This window comes from Patiria miniata, unplaced genomic scaffold, assembly GCF_015706575.1.
Source record: "Patiria miniata isolate m_02_andy unplaced genomic scaffold, ASM1570657v1 HiC_scaffold_27, whole genome shotgun sequence".
In the NCBI taxonomy this organism is placed as follows: Eukaryota; Metazoa; Echinodermata; class Asteroidea; order Valvatida; family Asterinidae; genus Patiria; species Patiria miniata.
This window is the reverse complement of record NW_024037066.1, coordinates 487,551-508,538: the sequence shown is the minus strand read 5'-3', so window position 1 is coordinate 508,538 and position 20,988 is coordinate 487,551. Positions and strand designations below refer to the sequence as shown.

The 20,988-nt window shown below is 42.7% G+C and overlaps 2 protein-coding genes across 2 annotated transcripts in view; both read left to right on the top strand.

Moving 5' to 3' along the window:
- The first annotated feature begins 3,417 nt into the window (after positions 1-3,417).
- On the top strand, positions 3,418-13,364 carry LOC119734540 (axin-1-like). The gene is made up of 2 exons (XM_038208076.1): positions 3,418-4,283; positions 13,205-13,364. The coding sequence occupies exons 1-2, from the start codon at positions 3,418-3,420 to the stop codon at positions 13,362-13,364; spliced, it is 1,026 nt and encodes a 341-aa protein (XP_038064004.1).
- LOC119734233 (axin-1-like) overlaps positions 13,223-20,988 on the top strand; it is a 24,886-nt gene continuing 17,120 nt past the window's right edge. The window contains exon 1 of the mRNA XM_038207606.1: positions 13,223-13,360. The gene's annotated coding sequence lies outside the window, so the exon portion shown is untranslated. The remainder of the gene's footprint in view (positions 13,361-20,988) is intronic.

The window sequence follows — 20,988 nt, the reverse complement described above, 5'->3', positions numbered from 1 at the left end:
ACTCTTTGGATGATAAACGCACTGGTTGATGGCTGATCAGCGTTTGGGGTGAGTGAATGAACGCTTTGTTGACTGTGCAGTGGTGGGGGATTACTGCCCGGCATGCATGCTGTATGCATTTACCAAAGGGGCCAACTTGCCGTGTTCAACGGTCATGCATGTACGATCGGGGGGAAAAATTCTCGCATGGCGGTTATCGGGCATAAAGCGCTTGTTGATAGCTACACTGTAGGCCGGCAGTCCATGGCCGAGCAGGGATAGATTAGCCAGAAATGGGGATAATTTGCCGCGTTTTGAGTTGGCTGGGAACATGTTAAACCATGGCTGTTTCGATTCGGACTTGGCACACATGAAGCCTAATCTACAGCGTGTTGTGTCAATGAGTGTGGCGGCGCGGTACCGGCACGGTACGGTGAGTATGCATGGTTATTCCGTACATGTACATGTGAATTTGTCATGTTGGTGTAGTACACGTTGATGATGTGTTTTGCACATGTTCAAACTAGGAATTCTCCATAATGTTAAGTGTTGGTCATGGTTATGCGACTGATTTGAACACACTGAGTTGTGATATGAGACAAAGAAGGTATGTGGTTTTCAACTTCAAGTCGTACACGCTGAACCGTGGATTTTGCTTACTCAAAAACTGCATTATTTATGATGCATTGTGGGCTATCCGAGAGGAATCAATGAAATCACCATCTACACTTTTCTTTTCTTCGCTCAACTTTTCTTAAGCATAATTATTATTCAAAGGAGAGACGTACACATAAAGACGTACACATTTAAACGGGACGAAAAAATATTCCCCCCAAAATTATTTATGTACACATATTCTGTATAATTTAAAGTACTTTCTTCTTGATTAATTTTGTGAGATCAGCATTTATTATGTAGTGCTCACAGCAATGCTCGACAGTATGGTCACAATTTGGATGTTGTGTTGGATCAGATAAAATAGTTCGGCATGAACTAGGTTAACTTTCTAGTTCAATGTCTATCTCTTGTATTTATTCAAGTAACAAAATAAGTGGTTAATCAGTGTGATATTTTATGTACCTTTTTTTTTTAAATAAAAGAGAATAAATTGAATTTTAAAAAGAATTGTGAATAAAACCAATAAGCTTCAAGTACATGCTATTGGCACACGGTGTTCACCAAAGGCTCGTTCACATTTTACATGTATGCAGGCGCCAAAACCATTGTGACAAAACTCTTGCGACACAATGTTTCCTAATCATTGATACTTTTAAGATACGCTGACAGAACATCACAAAGGCCCAAATAAAAACACCCAACCACTTTGCCCAACTGTACTACCTTAATCGACCTTGGCTTCCTCATCCGCACAAACAGTCGTCAGCCGGATCATACTGCAGCAGCGTACTTACTGGAGGAAACACTGCACCTCCAAACATGCCGAATAAATTACGGGTGCAGTTTACCCCGTCCAGCGCAGGCCTGGAGTATCTGATTCGATTTTGCTTCCTGACCAAGTTCAGATGAATATCGAGATACCTAAGGATGATTGTGGCCATTGTAATCATTTCACCCATGTTTTCCATTACAGCACAGATCACAAATAAATATTGAATTGTGTGGAAACGTAACACTAGCATGATACGTGAGACTGCTCAGTTATGCGTAATAAGTGGGCCAATGCTTTACAGGAGCAATTTTGAAAATAATACCTCGCATTATAATTTAGGAATTCTGACGACTGCGTATCACATGGACAAGGCTTTTTTTCCTTTCTGAGTACTAGCTCTACGGACGTGTAGCCTACAGGACTCACTGCTCCTCGGTGGAAACCAAAGACATATTACGACTTGATCAAATCAGACCTTGATCAGCCACACAAGTCATTGCTCTTGCCCGCAGGCCCAGAGTTTTATTTCTGAATTAAGTCGGGAGATGCCTGCGAGATGACCTTGTGCCAGGGATTAAAGTGGTTTCTAGCTGGCAGACTCCCATCAAATTTCCTGCGTTATGCACAATGTGAAGGACAAAGTGGAATGTGGATTGCCGACGAGTTCATGTTTAATTAGTCTGTTGGAGAGTGTTATGAAAAGAGAATTGGACGCGAAATAGAACTAATTATTTATAGGTTGGAAAAAAAATACTGACCGCAATCTGATGTGAGTTTCTAATTGAAGCAGCAGTGAAAGCGATCAGTGGCCAATTTTCGTTGAGCTGCTGTTTTTATTTCAAATTTCCGTGTTTAGCAGCGCTGCGAATTCAGCCCATGGTGGACTTTAATTACAGAGTGTTGATTGTCTTTGCATGGCAAAACCATTTTCCCAGACAGTTTTAGAGGTGTTGAGGTTTAGGGATGAGGGGGGAAGTAGAGCTCATTTCACACTCATCAGTCAATTTGTCTGTTGAAATCCGCCCTGGGAGTTCTTGCAGTGACCTCAGTCATTGCATTTGTGCTGCCCGGGTGAGCTCTAACACGCACTGGTTGTCACAGTAATATCGGCAGTTCAAAATATTACTCTCGGGTAATTGTCCTAGACTTCATTCATGTGGGTAAAATATTTGGGAGCTAGCTTATCCCAAAGCACGTTTAATATTCAGAACACGATTTTGGGAAGGTTTTTGTCTCGTTCATAAAAAAAAATGAAATTCAGTGTTGATACAGTGGCCAGGATATATGCAGGATTACCATGTGTAATAATATATTTGTTGGAAATATTTATGAGAAGGCTGCCTACATACAATCCATAAGTTTTGTGTGCCTTTGTAAAATGAACTGATTTAGGAGTTTCTCTAAAATGTTAGGTTAATGTCACAAACTGTTGTTTAAATTTAGGACCTGGATGTAAACATACCGGGTACATATAAGAATTATAAAACTTCTATTTTTGTTTGGATGGTTGTGCAGAGCTCCAACATGGCCATTTTGTGATTGCTGGTTTGTACTGCATAAGTGCATAGATGGAACCCTTTTTACATTATACATGTAGCTGGGGCATGTGGTGATGTGTGCAGTGTGCCCAAATTCCTGAGTGTTACATAACAGGGCCCTATTCATTCTGGCAGGCACACTCTTGGGTACACTCAAGCTAGCTCCATTACCATTTGCATATGGGATTATTCATTAACATAATTCTTTGTCTCTTCTGTTGTTGCAGGTCCATTCAGCGGGTGAGCTGTCTCAATAGGAGTTGTGCATAGTTGGCTGGTCATCTATTGAGCAAAGTGGCCCAGCGCAGTGTGGGAAGGTACCCCCTCTGAATAGGCGGCTGAATAAAGGTTCTTGTTGTGCTGGTTTCATCGCTGTGTCGGCATCCCTGCTGAGATTTTTCCTCTGCGGTGAATGAAATACACTTTTGTCGCTGGGAGAAGCTTAAAACTTTGCTGACAACTCATGCCGTCGACTGGCAGCAGGCTGAAACGTGCGCATTCCCCGGCGCCATGACACTTCAGGTATACCACTACATGGCAGATTGTGGTGGAAACTTCACGGAGAACCTGCCCACTAGCCAACGGCCGCCCGTGCCCGGTGAGGAAAATGAAACGGCATCGACGGGTCCCGCCGGCATCAGCAAGGAACGGTCACCTTCAGCCACGCCACGTCGGTCCACGCTCGTGGCAAACATGAAGGCCGGACTCAGAGGAGATATGGACGAGGATGAAGCCCCGTTGGGGTTTGAACCTGAGGGGTCGGCATCGACCACCCCACCTTACACGCGCTGGACGGAGAGTCTGCACGCCTTGCTTTCCGACGAAGATGGGATTTGCCTATTCAAGCAGTTCCTGGTGCAGGAAAAGGCCCAGGACCCGCTCTTGTTTTGGCTGGCAACTGAGGGTTTCAAGAAGAAATCGGCAGACGACCCCAAGCGGAATGAACTAGCTAAGGTCATCTACAAGAAGTTTGTGAAAGCGGATGGACAACAAGTGGTCAAGCTTTCCTCAGCGTTGAGAACTAACATCGCAGGAATGGTGCGTAGCTCAGTGTTTGACGAGACCTTGTTTGATACAGCTCAGGCGGAGGTGGAGGAACACATCCGGGAGTCGACCTACCCGATGTTCCTCAAGTCCGATTTATACGTGCAATACATAAACAATGGTGGAATTAGCCCCAAGAGTAGCGAGTGCAGCTCCAGTGGGGGCAACTCCAGGATTACAGGGTACCTGCCGACGTTGCCAGAGGATGCGGAACTAACGGACATCCCAAGCGGAGACGCTGCTGCCACCAATCAGGGACAGGTACCTCTCACCATGGAGATGCTCATGAAGACATCATTTCATCGCCATGGTACGAGTAAGACGCAGGAAGGGTAAGTGTCATTTTCTCCAGTCGCCTTTGTGAGACATAATGGACACAATGAGGGCGCTGTTTGGAGCGGTCAAATGCGAACGCAGTTTACCTATGAAGGGCCCTCCTGTTGTGTATCCCCTATCTCAAAAAGGCCATGTAATGTTAAGCATTCCTGCAATTTCATTTTGTGGAGAAGCATCCAGGCCTTGAGAGAGTTATTCAAGGCAAATGTGCTAACCCCATGCCAGTTCATGGATGCTGTCATCTCTGCTTAAACAGCACATTTGACGCAAAGCACGCGTATGGGCAAAATGATATAGCATGCCAATTTGCCGAACCTCTACTCTCCGGCCCTGGGATACATTACATGGCCGGTTTTTTTTTATGGGACCGAGATATTTCAGTATCTGCAGATGGTGCTTCATATGAATTCAGCTATGTTTGGAAGTCACTTCTGGCCAAAAGAAAATGTCTGGCGTATTTTGTTGAGACTTTCTCCTACTTGAGGGGTTTTATGTTAACAAACTTGTTCTGATATTCCTGCAAGGGTGAAAATGTACATGTACGTGTAGCCTTTGTTGGGCACACCCAACTTGCTGACTGCTAGATGTCATGTTTCGCCGGACTGGCTCCCATCCTTCTGCGAGATAATTCACTGGGATTATGGAAAGAAGGAAATTGCCCTTTAGGTGATAAATTAAGTGAAAAACAAACAGCAGCCCCGCTCCATTTATGCCGGGTGTTTATTCCATTGACTTAGGAGGTGTATGTGTGTTTACGAGGATGTTTACATGCACTTGAACAATTTATATCCCTGGGTTCAAACAAGTTCAGTGCTGAGCCTACCTTTCTCGGAGTGCACACACACATGGCACGTTTGGGCTTCTCACACATGGCGCAGATATTTTATGGCTTTGTGTGCAAAACATTTATATATCTGGTTTATGTTCAGTTTTTTGGGGCATTGTCCAGTCGGGGATAAACAGTCGGATTTAATTAAATCTTTAAAGGGGCAGTAAGAAAATTATCTCTAGATCCCAACTTCTTTTTTCAAACTAATTTTTTTGTCTTAAAAATTTTAGTCACTGCAAATTGTATGTGTACATGTACATGTAGATAAATTTATATTCAGAGCATAAATTTCCTCAGAGTGAAGTTCTACCTGAAGTCGTTTTTTTTGTGGGTTTTTTTTTGGGGGGGGGGGGGGGGAGGGGAGGGGTGTGCAGAATGACTGAAGGGATTTAGGTGAAATTTATTTTGATACAAACTTTGCACAAGTCCGCATTATCATAATATGTGAATACAAAGTGCAACCCGAGTTTTTCATTTGCTGCACGTAGCCCAGCATATGGCCGGGTCGGTTAGAGTTGCTGCACAATTACGACATGTCCGGCAGAATAATTTTTTTGTAGCGAGTAACCTTTGTTTCATGATAAGGTACAAGTAGCCAAACATTACTGCGATATCTGGGCCATTGTTTACCTTGCTTGATAATCCATGTAAGGCACCTATCTGCGGGCACTGCCTAGCGACCTCACACACACACTTGAACTATTGGACTCCGAAATCCTTCCTGTTTTTTTCTCGATTTATTTTTGTTTAATAATTTGTGTACCCGTACATGTAATTTTGTTATTTTGCTGTACATGTGTACAAGAAAGAACAATGTGATTACGGTATGTGTGTACATGTACAGAAAGTGAATACACATGAATGAATGACTGTGTATTATGTGGATATCATCACCTCGTGTTTATCCACAGCGTACGCCAACATTAAATTCATAAAACTGCAACTGCACAAACAAAATGGTGGGCCATGGCGCCAGTAGACAGATAACACGTGCATACATCCTCTTTGCAAGTGAATTTTTTTATTTTCTTTTTAAGAAGCATGTATACATGACCATTGCAATTCAACGCAGGCATTTTGATCGTCTTATCTTACATTCGGGCAGTGCATGCAAATGCCTCCCAGGAAGCTGGTTGGATTGTGACTCACAGAATCAATTACATTGTATGTTTGCTGCAGATGCGCTGAATTTAAAGGTATAGACCATTATCGTGTTGCAGCCATTTGATTTTTTTTCCCCATTCAAATCCATGTTACCTAATCGAGGCTGGAGGGAAAATAGTCTGGTTCCTTTTTTTGCACAAGAACAGTATCGTTCAGTACTGTCATTGGATACAGGGAACATGACTAAAATGGTGGAAGCTTGATAGACCTTTATCATGCTGCCACCATTTCAGTCATGTTTCCTGTATCCAATAACAGTACTGAATGATCAGGTTTTTGTGCAAAAAGGAACCAGACTATTTTTTTCTTCCAGCCTCGCTTTGGTTGACATGGATTTGAATGGGAAAAGATCAAGATGGCGGCAACATGATAATGGTCTATTATAAAACATTTTGCCTTTTCTGAATTAATATGCAGCAATGGATCATTCGGGGGCTAGTGTTTTAAAGCACATATTGTTACGCTGACCCGTTTAAAGTTTTGTGTGCGTGGATGCTGGCAAAACTAAAGGAAAACTTGCTGTTCTTGTAGTCTGGTTCCTACTTCCCTGACTCCTACCGTACTTCAGACGAAACAGCAATTTATAGACGTCGGGAAATGTCAGGTCAGGGAACCAGACTAGCTGGCTTGCACCCCTTCATGGTGTAACCGACTGCAAACAAAATAAGGACTAACTAAATTTGGTAAATTGGGGGCAGAGTTTGAAGGGGGAAAAAAAAAATCACTTTTTCAATTTTTCCAACGATGGTCAGCCGACCATCGTTGGAAATATTGAAAAAGTGATTTTTTTCCCCCCTTCAAACTCTGCCCCCAACGATGGTCAGCCGACCATCGTTGGAAAATGATAAAATTTGACCATTCTTGAAAATGACAGCATATCAGGTGCCCTTATTTCACAGGGTGCTTTAGACAATTATTCACTTGCAGTCAAGTAAGCTATTTCATAATAATTTGATAGTTTTGTTATTTGATGTTTGCAAATGTTGTATGTTACCTTTAAGCATTCTGCATCAAACAGAGGAGTGGCGAGTCTATACTGTTGACCTCCTTGTCCATACGGATACATGTGGCTCTGAATTTTCAAAACTTATACCGGTGGTATAGTTTGGGGCTGTGTTAGTCCAGCTTCATTAAATTAATTAAACAGTCCTACTTCATTCAAACTATGCGGACATCCGCAATAGCAATAAAAACTCGACAATCGTTCACTTTGCAATTGTGACTTGTTTAGAAATAAAGTGTCCCTTTGATCAGGAAGAAATTTACTCTCACAGTTAAATTCATTTCTTCGGGTTCCTTTTCGAAAACACATCTAACTGAAATCTTTGCACTCATAAAAAAGGGACATTTCATATAATGTCTTCAGATGGTCCATAAACTGCCCCAACTATTGGCATCGGCACCAACTGGAATGTAAAAAAAAGAACTGGTCATTTTAGTTAAACGAAAGGCCACAGACAAATAAAATAACTCACAAAAGATCAGCGGATAATAAAAAGCGAGGCCGTAAAACTGCCGGGCCATAAAGTTTCCCTGCAACTACCTTGAAATGGCCCCCTGCATTAAATGAGATAGCAAATGGTGGCCAGTCCATTGAACTGATTGAATAATACTGCTTCTTGGCCCAGGATGTATTATGAGGTCGGCAATTGCAGGCAATAAACCCAATGCAGTGTAATTGCATTGTCTGGCCCCTAGTGGTTCCCAGTTAAGTTTGTCTAGAGTTAATTTTAAGTGCTTTTCATTCTCTGATGGAATAAATTCCCCTTTTTTTTGGGGGGGGGAGGTTGTTGCCATCAAGGCCGAATCAACAAGCCCGGTGCACTGCAGTTCAGGAAACTGGGTCTGCTCTTCCAACATTCAGAACGTGTGCACCGTGCATAGGATTTTGTGGGTTTTTTTGGTTAAATCTGCCCAGCGCCAAAAAAAAAGAAGCAGCGTCAGTGCTGGGAAGTCAATGTGGAGATATACTGGTGGGTTGCTTTTGCAATTACGGAGGGCACATAGCGCGGATGGTTCCCCTCGACCTTACTGACCCAGCCAGTTAAAGCCAATCTCTTTTGAGCCAAGAAACCTGAATTCCCATGTTGCGATTTCTGCCATCTGCGCAATGCATAATCAGTCCGCAGCTAGCAGCTTGCCTGTTATGTTCTACAATGAAACTTTGTCCCTACAGCTTCTCTCCCCCCCCCCCCCAAGTGCTTGTGTGGCAAGAAGGCCAGCGAGCGATAAGAAGGGGGGACCTTGAAGGGACAAAGCCCAGTTCTTGCTTCACTTCAGGGAAAGCTGGCCCCCTCGGTCTCTCCTGGGATCACAACCAATTAGGGACAGCCCAGAATAGGCTGGAGAAATTGTTAATTTCAAGTCTGTATTTCCACTATGTATCATGATTGATATCGTGGAGAGTCAGGGACCTAGGTCTGTGATAGTGATCACTAAAAAAAAAAGTTCTACCAATTAAATTAACTGGATGTGACCTTAAAATTTAATGTTCATCCCTGTTAAGTGTTATGCCTGTGAGTGTGAACCTGTTTTTGCCCCAAACACATGTCTGAAACTACGGCATAAACTCTCAATTGAAGAAGATTTTGGCTTTGACGATCAGAAAAACAGGCCATGTGATTACCCTTCATACTGTAATGCATGTAGGCCCCCATAATGAACACAAATTCCACACTAAAACAATTTTTGTGTAGAACTGCTGGAAAATTGCTGTAGAAAATGAATCCAGCGTTTGGAATGGAGGGATCATGTACAGATTCAGCCACTTATTACTGCCTCCTGGAAGGCCAGTATTGAATTCAAGGGGAGGTCAAGGGTCAGGGTCTAAGAGGGCAGCACTTAGCCATTAGCTTCTGCAGGATATATATCTGAGTTTAGGAGGCCGGGGAGGTTCTGGGTTTGGGATTTCCAGTCTTTTATTGGTAAACTGCACGGGACATTATTATAATCAGAAAATCAAATCAGTACTCATGTTCCCCTAATTAGGTTAACCCTCCTGCTGTTTGAACAGCCACAAACAGTCAAAAAAATCAATCCCCTTCCCCTGCCATGCCTTTTACACAGGCAAGTCACCAACAGTCGGATCATATTTCAAGCAAGCACTGTGACAAGTCAAATTTGGTCAACAGACAAAAACAGACAGGAAGTGGGCACAGCTGGCTTACCAATCACTTACAGTCAAAGCATATCAGGTTACATAAATAGTCATAGCCAGCCAATACTGCTTAGCTCTTAAATGTTGAAAACAGTGACTTGATTTTGACTGCAAGGACAACTTGGCATAGAATGTATGTTTGCATACATCTATGGAGGGTTAATAATATTAAAACCTTGAATACACGTAAACCAAGTGAATGAAATGATTGAGGCATTTGCATATTTTAAGGGAATTCCAATTTTGCGTAACTGATAAGCACAGAAAATATTTACTTAGCAAAAATCGAGTTACCAGTCAAAGTGTCATGCAAAGTGTTTTGCTTGTCACTGGTACCTGGCTGATTTTTGCTTAGCACAAAAAATTGATATTTAAAGCAGCATTTTCTGCAAAGCAGCTTCATGGATATTGGATCCCGATTTCAAAACCAGACCAAAAAAACCTTGAGAATCATCCGTCAATTCATCACTTTTTTTACGCCACCAACGCTGCACTCCTGCACAGATTTTAATATTAAATACATGAAAATCACATGCAAGTTTGAGACTGGACTGTTTATCCCCTGCCCGGCGATCACGGTATTTATCAGGGGAGGAGGTTCTTAATAACTGGAGGCACAGATGCCCGATAGATCAGCAAGTCCCAGTAGTAATGACCCACTGGCCATGTCTTGTAATTGCGCCCTGAGTTGAGAGAGATACAAAGCTGCCACCATGAAAGGGCCCCCTCCTGATAAGCATATTCTCAGGTTAATGGCATATCCTGCCGTTGACATCAGCTACAAAAACATTGTAGACAAAATGTACTTGTAATTTCCAAAAAAGAAAGAAAAGATGTTACATACATATGTCATTTCTTTAAAACAGACAAAATGAATTTCAGCTTTGCCAATTGCTCCTTCGATAGGATCTTATGAAAACCCTGGTACCTGTAGTTCAGTTGAATTGTTGAATAGAAAAGACAAAATATCACCTCAATCAAAGATGGCGCATATAACACATCACATAGCCAAGCTGTGGAGCTGTACGTGTACACATACAAATTACGTATGTATACAAGCATGTAAATGTACGAACACTTGCACTGGTAATCTGCTGTAACACGTGTTCAGCCTACATGTACATGTGTATACAATGTACATAAATAATGTGGAAAGAGCATCTCTATTCACTGGTACCCGGTATCCACATGTATTGTACGTGTACCTTGTAGGCATACATGTACGTTCATGATGTACATGTACATTGCACATGTAAGTATGCATGCACTTTGTTTAACATTTGGCCATCCACCTCTGTGTACACACACTGTTCAAATATGAAGACATTAACATCAACTCATCACGATGCATTATATACATGAAACCGGACTAGCCACCTCGAACCAATCCATTTCACTGAACAAATCAATTTACCGCCCCCCCCCCCTTGAAAGCACTGTCATGTGTCGAATGCATTGCTTTTAAAATGAACATAGTGACACATAAGTCCAGCAGTCGCCCTTGGTCTTTATTACGGTACATGATGGCAGGTCGGCAAAAGATCAAAGCTTCACACGTCCACAAGGAGATGATTGTTGTTGTGTTGCATGTCGGTCATGGGAGTCCAAGGCTGTTACTGCAGTAATTGTTTGAGTGCACTTTGTCAGTAATGTTCTTTATCTCTTCAGTGATTTGTACTGTACATGTACCTGTACAGTGCGTAATATAGATGTACCCATACAACGCACGTGGGAACACATGTACATGCAATGCATGTCTAGAAGTGGATTTCTTGTATTCGTCCTTTAACCAGGCATGCAACTTTTTCCTCGGATCAGCTGATTTCCTCGTGTTTCACTTCACACTCATGCCATTAAAAAACGGAAAAACACTGTACAAAGTCTTGTGAAGATTGGAGTTTCCTCTTTTTTTTTGTCACAAGTTTCCAAGTTGCATGCCTGTTCAACGTTCTTGTCGTTTGCCGAGTTGCCGTGCCTCTCAAGAAAATTAGAAACAAGATACATGTGTAATGTATTAGCTGTAATGCAGCGTTTGCTATGATTATAATATTATTAAAAATAACTGCAGTTTTGTGTGCAATTGCAACGCACCAAGAATGCTCCAGGTTCTTTTGAAATTAAGATTGATTTTTCCCCCTCTTTTGGTGCGTATCCATGGAAGTCAATGGGATAGAAAGCCAGATGTTGCCATGACGTCATTTCATGGATATTTACTTCTCAATGTCTCTGCGGGTAGAGAGAGAGAGACGAAGTGTAGAGAGAACGTCCATCTTAGCAAGAGCCGTTGACCTTTTTTTGTTGTTTTGTTGGTCCATTCAGCAATTGGTTCCCATCCATTTTTGCCCTTCCCTGGCCTCCCCTGCTCAGCCAACCACACACTTTGACAATGCACGCTATCCACTATCCCTGAGTGAAATCGGCCTCCCGTGTAGGGCACGGGACAATTTTTTATTTTTTTTTCCCTGCTTTTTTTTTTCTTCTTCATCCGTGGCACTGGTGATGTGCGTTCAGCACTGACTGTGCCGAGGACTGGTGTCCCACTGGGCAGCTAGTGTGGCCGAAAAATTGTGTTGATCTAAGCCTTACTGGGTACAAAACTGGCAAATGGCCCCAGCCGCAGAAAGTGTGAAAGTGCTGCGAACTTGCGCCAGAACCGGGGCCTTCCGGTTAATGACCAAAAAGTGATTTTTGTCACCTGAATATCAGACTCTATAGAGTGGGCCCCGACTTAAATGGAAATTGTTGAAAGGTGTTCGGTGTTATGCTGTTGTAAGAGATGTCCAGATCATGATATTCACAATGTACTGGTACATGCGTAATGAATTTTTGTGGTAATTGTTCAAAATAAATAATTAAGATATGTACAGGCATGTAGAAAATAAAGTAAACGCATGTATACATGCATGTCAATGACATTTGTTGTAAGCCTATGTGCAGTGGCATAGCAAGGTCATTTTTATTGGGGGGAAAAATGTCTTGAAAAGGACATTTGCACATCCGTGCTGAAATGCGGACACATTTTTCTCCACGGACACTTGGCCTCCGTAAAATCAAATAGGGAGGGGGGGGGGGGGGGGGGGGGGGCTGGTACCATTTGTTGATGGGGGTGCTGTTCAAAACCCACGATTATGCACAGTAATGCACAATTTTTCAGGGCAATAGATGAGCAAAATTCAAAATGCGCCTGTAACGGCCGATGGCACAAAAAGGGCATGATTTTTTTTTTAGCTCAGAACAGAAGGGCACTCTTTACAAATATTTGGGGGGGGGGGGGTAAGCGCTGGTGAAAAAAAAGGGTATTTCAAAAGGGCAGTCTTTACAAAATATTTTTGGGGTTACCCCTTACCCCCCCCCCCTCCCCGCTGGCTACGCCTATGACATGTTTACACTGAAGTACACGAGCTTGCGATGTTCAAGCCCGTTATTTTTTGTACACTGTTAAAGAGCTCAACTCAATTTCAGCACAGGTTGTGAACCATGTTGACTTTGAGTAATTGTAATACCGGTAGGCATGTAGCGCTAATAAAAGACAGACACGGTTTTCATGGGTGCATCCCAAAAACGAAAATACAATAAGTATGAGTTTAGAGACTCGATCAAGCTTAGATATCAGTCCGAGGTTTTTTTTATGATGTAGTACGCGTGAGAGTGCATATCGATTTCGCACACGTACGCTGACTGAAGACGTGATTTTTTTCCGAGGGAAGTTCCGAGATTCATTGCCAGTTGCAGTAAGTGTGATTTCTCTTGCTTCATTGTGAACCCAGGTGTTACCTGAAAGGAAGCAGCGCCCGTGTGCCGAGTCCCTATCACCCCAGCTTCACGTCTTTCGCGCCAGCTGTATCCACCAACGATTCGGAGCTGCAGAGCTTGTCGAGCGATGCCATTTCGGATGACACCATGTCGCTGACGGACTCCAGTGTGTAAGTACAATGCATTGTCGAAAAGGGAGGGGCACTTGGCGTCATATTGGCTCCCCGTTGAGCGTTGACACGTTAAGCTTTTTTTTTTTCATAAAAAAAATCTCATAAATTCCTAGCTGTGTGGAGATTTATTTCGCAAGTTGCGTTGTGTGTAGTTTTGGCAGTGTCACTGTACTGGTATGGTGATAGGTATTTCCTGAAAGGTTTCATGTCATTTTTTACTTGAGCCCTTGTCGTGCACCTGCTTGTTGAATGTACCATAACCTGCAATCATTTCTTTACCATTTTGTCTGTCATGACCTTTTTTTTTTTTTTTGGTTAACAATCGCAATGGTTTTACAGTAATTAATGTGACTTGTCAATTTTGTGAGCGCAGCAGTGATGTCGTGATCGGTAGAGCTTCAGATCAGACCTCAAAAGGTTGCCTGCACTAAAACTGCTTGTGTCAATTAGTCTGCCTGCCTGTGCACATAGTTTGTATTGTATGAAAAGGATGTGACCTGGCCCAGTTATGTCATCCGGGTTCATTACTACATGAAAGTACAACACTAGGCTTGCTTAAGGCCTTTTTCACACTAGACAAATCTCGGGGTTGACACAGGGTTGAAAACGTGCAGCGTTTCACACTTGAAAAATTTCACCCTGCGTCACCCCGAGATTGATTTCAACCCGGAATGAACTTAAACCTTGCCAGACCAAGTCGAGATTTTCTACCCGGGTTGAAATTCTTGCCAGTGTTGGAAGCGGTAGTAATCAAGTGAAATAAGCTAGGTTTGCAAGAAACAAACTGTGAAACGATGCGGTGTCGAATGCAGGTTGAAAAATAAAAGTCCAACCCAAGGTGGTACTGGGTTCGCCCAGGGTTGAGTGGCTCTAGTATAAAAGGGCTTTATCTTAGTCAACTTGACCTGAAAGTTTGACAGGTTTTGGCAGTTGTGGACCGTCTTTGACTCGGTTAGTCATTCAGTGACTCAGTCAATCAGTTAGTCAATCAGTTAGGTAGTCTGTCTGTAAGAGAACCCTCTCGACTAGCAAAAAGAACAAATAACGGTAAAAAAATAAGAAAAAAAAACATGACCGAAATAAGGTTTACTCAACTGAAACTAAGTTACAATCAAGGCATCTTCTTTTCAAAAATGAAATATTAAGTTTCAAAATGGTGCTTGTAGTGGACAACTAATTCTGCATGTTGTTTTGAAAATAGCTCACAGGCATCAGGCCCCACAGCCCTTTGTCATGCATCTCCTTCCCCCTTCCCCCCCCCCCCCCCCTCCTTCCTTTCCTTCACCATTTGGTTGGATGCATGTGTCGGAGCGAATGTTTTGATCAGTCAAGCGTTGACCTGTGAGAGGTAAATGTTTGCCGTGAGAGCGCTGAGCCACAATCATCTCCGTGACAGTCCCGTTTCTGGTCGGCTGCCCACTTGTCAGATTATTCAACCCAGGAATGTCGGCCCTGAAGTCGGCTTGCAACATAGAGAGGGTGTTTTTGTTTTTTTCCCCAAGCCGAACCACCAGACCATGCGTGCATGCATGCTTGTGCCTTTGAGTGTCTGGTGCCGTTCTGTTCTTGGTCCGGACTGAAACTCCTTACAAAACACGCTATTCAAATATCGAGTTGACTGTTTGGCGCCCTCCCACTGAAATGTTTAGTCAGACAAGAAGTACACAGATTTTAATGCTAAAATTTGTAATTTGATTATTTTGTAAAAAAAAACCACCTGAATTTGTTCATCATCAAGACAAGAACTATACCCAAAAGAATGTGTGAAACCTCCCTAAACCTGCAAAAATCTGTCACTTACTTCAGAACCGTAGGTTCCGGAATGATTGATGCGGTCTTGTTGGTTCAACTCATAGACTTTCTTTTAACAAAATTACAAAACTGAGAATGAAACCTCAAGTTGAATGATATGCCTTATGCACATTTATGTACCTGAATCCATCATTCATGAAAGTACAAAGCCTGGACATTAATTTCAGTAAAGGCCTGCAAGTATAAAAGAGAGACAATGACAATTTTGGCAGCCAGAGTAATGTACAGTGCGAACATGCACATACAGTAAGTATGTAGTTCATGTATGCTGACAGGTGTGTTCAGGGTTTGAATTCAGGAAGGGCAACCAAGTCATTTGGTTGTTGATTTAGTGGGGCTTATTAAAGGGAATATATACATCATTTGCTTTTGCTGTAATTTTCAGAAATGGATGGAATTGGGGGGTTGGAAATATATAGCAAATATAGTTACGCTGATTTTTTTTTGAGGTATTGGGTTCGAAAATGCTATAAAAACAAGAAAAACAATCAGTTTCCTGTAGTCTGGTTCCCTGACTCCATATAAGAAGAAACAGCAGTTTACATACATTGTAAGGTCAGGGAACCAGTCTAGCTGGCTTGTACCCGTTCATAGGTGTGTAATTGATTGCAAACAAGTGCGATGGTCAATTGGGGCCAGTATTTGAAAAAATGCCAGTTTTTTTGCAACGCTGGTCGGCCGATCAGCGTTGGAAATTGATACAAAAATACCACTTTTCTTGAAAATGACAGTATACCAGGTGCCATGATTGTACAGGATGCTTTACACTGTCATTCACTAACAGTCCAGCAAGGTATTTCAAAATGATTTGTAGTTTTATTTTTGATGAACATTTACAAATGTTGTATTTTCCCTTTAACAGCTAAACAAAAAAACCCCACAAAATCAAATCAATTTTTCATTATAAATAATGTGTACTAGAATCTTAATGTTCATTAGCCCTAACCTTACCAACTCCATCAAAATCCATTTTTTCCATTTTGGGGGATTTTGGCAGGTAAGCCATGTGTATCCCATACCAAGTCCATCAAAATCCACCAGCACTGCTGGTGGATTTCAATGGATTTGGTCCTGAAACATAATGCGAAGCAGAGTGAGTGACGGATTTTGAATAGACATGGTCTTCTACTCAGTAAAACTAAGTACAGATGTCCGGGTTAATGCAGGAGAGTATCCTCTCTGGTGCACTTGAAATGCTTGTGTGATCCAGTTGAAGATTCTCTCTGGCCGTCTCATTTTTCAAAACATTACTTTCGCGGCGCGCTCATATTTTATGTGAGTAACAGTACTTGGTGTCCCGGCAAGTACAGGTCTAATCCACAGTCATTCCCCAGATATCAGGCTCATCAGCCAGTCCAATTGGCAAAAAAATCCCTCAGAGGTTTGAATGAAGACATTGGAAAGGTTTGCCGACTAAAACGGAGCCTTACCCGGTGACCCAGTTATGATCTTATCACTAAATTGAGGTTTCTTTATCCTGGGAAGTATAATGAAATCAGTGGAGTGCCCCAGGTAGAAATGCAAATCAATGTCTTCCAGACCGGCAACTCATTCAGGGAGAGAGAGAGAGTTGGCATGTTCCAATACAGCACATGAGCACGGACGTAATTCAAAGTGACAATTCGCCTCATCTGCATAAAGAGGTTTTGTTAAGTATTTTGGAGTTTTCTCCTGGGCCGTTCCTGTCTTTTTTTTTAATGTTGATGATAGAACTGCGAGCTTAGTATTGTGTACGTGTAATTGTCACCGTGATCTGAAAGGTTCTATTAAAAATGAAAATCGGCCAGGCCGTCTGAGCGACTCGCACTTATATTCTATTGTGCAGGCTTTTATCTTGGAATCAAATTTTCATAAAGCAGCAGTCCCTTTGTTCTGCCGCCGTGCTCCCTTTCGCGTGCCGTCAGCCGAGAAATCTGCCGATAAATGTCTATTTGAACATGCCTCCCTGATCAGATTGTCTAGGGGAGAGGCGGCGGCGATTGAAGTTTAGGCCCGGCATGTCCAAACCCTCTGACAGGCTGTTTGTACTGCTTCCCCCTGCTGCCTGCCGCCGCGCTGAGAAACACTGTCAGACTTGTGCTTGAGATTAAAGCGTGGATGTCGGCGTTGTCTGCTTGTTTTTTTGATCAAGCCCCCAAAGAGGAGGTCTGCATTTTTGAACTGTAACAGTTGTTGCTCTCGCCCCGCTCAAGAAATTAACTTCCCCGGGTCCCCTGGGGAGAGCCAAGCTAAAGCAAGCCTCCAGTTCAGGAGAGTTGAGAGTTGATTTTTCCGATGTAATTCAATTTGATGGTGGCGGCAAGTGAAACAGAAGGCACCATGTGTGACCAGACAACGCCGTTGGTTTCAAGCTGGGAAAAACGGTGGTCCCGCACGCAGCGGGCCGCAGCTAAACTCGCCCTGCCAATTACCAAATATAACATTGTTACAACACTGATCGACTCTGGTTTTTCTAAAAGCCTTAAAAGGAAACGGGACTGAATCTGATTGGCTTGTGTCAAGAGATTTCTAAACCGGATTATCGTTTAAAGTTGAGTGGGTGCAACAACGTGGCTGGAATAACGACTCCTAAATCGAATGGATACGTAACAGCTGAGACGAGTGAGAGAGATACACGCAAATGAATTGTTGGAAAGTCCACCAAATATGGTTTTTAAATTATCGGATTCGGATATTTAAACAAAGTATTTACCACGTGGGATACAACAAAATGATGCAGCTTTAAAATAAATGACACTCAAGTTTCTTAGGATTTGATATTTCCTATTTATGCACAACGGTACTTTTAGTTTATTCGTTCTGCAAACCGAAACATCCTGCCCACGCTCTGCAGCCTCTTTTCCTGGACTTTACACACAGTGCAAGTTGCGAGCTGCGGTGTGCTCAACCCGCAGAGTTTCACCACTTCTGTGTTGATACCGTCCTTTCCCTCCTGCAGTCCCGCACAAAAAAACACTCCCCACAAGCCACCTTGTCCAATTGAATAGGCATTTCTGCCAAAGCCGTAGGTGTTAATCCCATCTCAAAGAAAACCTCTTGAAAGAGCCTGCTCTGTGCATCTCATTTGCATGCACAGACAGGGTCTTTTTTTTTTTTTTTTCTTTCAATAAGAGTGGCTGGAGAGAGTGAGAGATCCCCATCTCTGCCTTTTGGGGGTCCGGTTATTCTTCCCCGATTCTTTTCTTTTGAAGGGCTGCCTACAGGATACTGGAGGTGGCCTCACAAAAGAGCGAGCGGGGGACTTAGCATGCCCACTTGACTGAGCCCTAATGCTGGCTGTAATTGGATTATGGGAAACGTTTTTGCAATGAAAGATTCTTGAACTTGGATTGAGTTTGGGGGGGGGGGGTTCGAAATTTGTTTGAAAGGGGACCAGTTTAATAGTGGTAACTTGAAGTTATGCTCGGCCTAAACTTACACAAAAATGGATGGCTAAATTTACTGGATTGGTTCTGTTTTGTTAAATACTGAAACGAATGGCAGACGGAAGTGTTGTGTGGCAGCTATTAGTGGTTTGGAAATGTGTGGCACAACGTACCGGTTGATGCATTCTAGATTCTTGTGATTCTAAATCCCCTCGCCAAATAAAGCAAATTTAAATATCTTGGAGAGCTGTTCTGAAGGTTGTCTGGTCTTGATGACCATGTAATTCAAGAAATGGTGTCACTGTTTGCATTTTACTGTCTGCACTGGACACCCTCACGTGCATCTTGGAGTAAAGAATCTGCTAAGTCATGTTTGCTTTTTAAAACACGAAATTCCAAACCAGACTCATTAACAGCACATCCCGGCCGGCTTGAAATTGTCTTACGTGTGTGGAAAGTCTATCAGGTTAAGTCGAAATGTGGGGAGCTTGTCCAACCAACGTGAGTACAAGGTCAAGCTACGATCCCCTCGCAGGCATAAATGCGTATTCAGCCGCGTATGAAATTGATCGAGTTATATGATTGGCAGAGCAGTGTAGCCCATTCACCTGTCGGTGCCAGTGCCCCCCCCCCCCCCCCCCCCCCCCGGCCATGTTTCATCCTAAAGACTGTCCTCATCAATTGGGGGGAAAAAAACAAATTTTCAAAAAGCCAAATTTGAAATGATGAAGTGAGGACAACAACAAATGCTCTATATATATACATGTACATATTGCTTTGCCCTGTGATGTGATTAAACAAGATACAGAAAATTATTTTAACAATTTTGGGAACCCTCTCGTGCCTGACATCAAAATTACGGCAGTAGCGTAATTCATTCTTGGTCAAGGTCGGTCACAGCAGTTTTCATTTTATTAAAGACAACGCAATTGTGGACTTGGTATGGTACATGTACATGTATCATGATTTTGCAGCTGCGAAAGTTTATATAAATATCGCAGACGTGCACATCCTGTATTTTTCCATTTTCCTTTTTTCTTTATATTTTTTCCCTAACTAGAGGCATTGTTGCTAGAATGCAACCTCAATCCTGCAAAATCCTCCAACTGCCTCCGTGTAAAAATTGCATACAGTCTCAATCCTCCAAAATCATCCGTTATTTCTTGAATGTGTTCCTGAGAGGGGTGAACGCTGCCTCAATCCTTCAAAATCCTCCAGCAATCACTGTCAACACTTGGAGCAGTGTGCAGGATTTCAAGTACATAATCTAGGCCAAAATTTATGCACGGCTGAGTACAAACAACAAGGTCCGGCCCAAGACCCTGACAGAGTGCATCCTTCAAAATCAGCCACCCATTTTTGCCATATAGCCTCAACCCTGCCGAATCCTCCACTTATGCAAGGAAGAATTTGGAGGTTTTGGGAAGGTTAGGATTAATGTTAGGGTCCGAGGATGTTAACCCTCACCCCCTAGTCATTCCTTGGACTACCCTGCTAAATCCAGCAGAGTCCAACCGGAGTTTCCTGCTCAATCCACTGTGCCTTATTTTCAGTTGTCTGCTGAATCCAACAGAGTCCAACAATGCATTGTAATGCAGTTCAGTTGCCTGCTGAATCCAACATTTTGCATTAGGAATGTACACAAGGGGTTTACTGCTCAATCCAACATGCTCCACCAGGTGTATGACGTAGTTGGATCCTGTTGGATTCAGCAGGGTTAGTATATATATACTTGCGCCAATGCAGTTTTCCAAACATTGTCTGCATCTCCCTCGTCAGTTCTCTTTCCCCCCTTCCTGCTGTCCGTATCGCCAGGGTACATGGACATCAGCAAGTCATGTGCGAAACGGTCAGTAAGAGCCTGCCTCTACGGTCTACTGACCAATCAGACGCAGAGATGGGGCAGGTGGTTTGGACACAGGATATTCGATGTGTATTTTTTGTACGGAATATCTCATTCTACTGCAGCTCCTGCTTGCCATATGTACATTAACCTTTTTAGAGATATATGGCAGATATGCAATGGGAGGTCGCTAATTTTGTGGATTAATTTGAGACAAATACAAAAGTTTACCCAAAACCAAAGAGCGCCCTCTATTGTTTTCACCAAACTACAAAATGCTAATGTGGGTTAACAAGTCAATTTGAGTGAATTCGCAGACGGCATCTGAAATTTCAGTTGCAATTTCTTTTCTTTTTTTGTCTGACTCATTTGAAGTTTGTTTGAGAGACAAACCATCTTCAGTCATGTAAAAAAAACATAAGGATACAGGAATGTGAGCCTAGAATGCTATAACATGTACTTGACCTACATGCTAGCCAGAGTTGCTAGTCTTAACTACAAGCCGTGAATGTTATTAGCCTTTCAAGAACAGAGGGTATTATGCTTTGCTTGTGGACAGACTGTCGGTCACTTACAATTTTCGTTACGTTGGAAAATCAAAGGAT

What these genes read in the sequence shown, in the direction of transcription:
- LOC119734540 (XM_038208076.1), top strand. Translation starts at nt 3,418, where the DNA reads ATGACACTTCAGGTATACCACTACATGGCAGATTGTGGTGGAAACTTC. An exon ending in ACGAGTAAGACGCAGGAAGG is followed by an intron (nt 4,284 to 13,204) that starts GTAAGTGTCATT and finishes TTGTGAACCCAG; the next exon opens with GTGTTACCTGAAAGGAAGCA.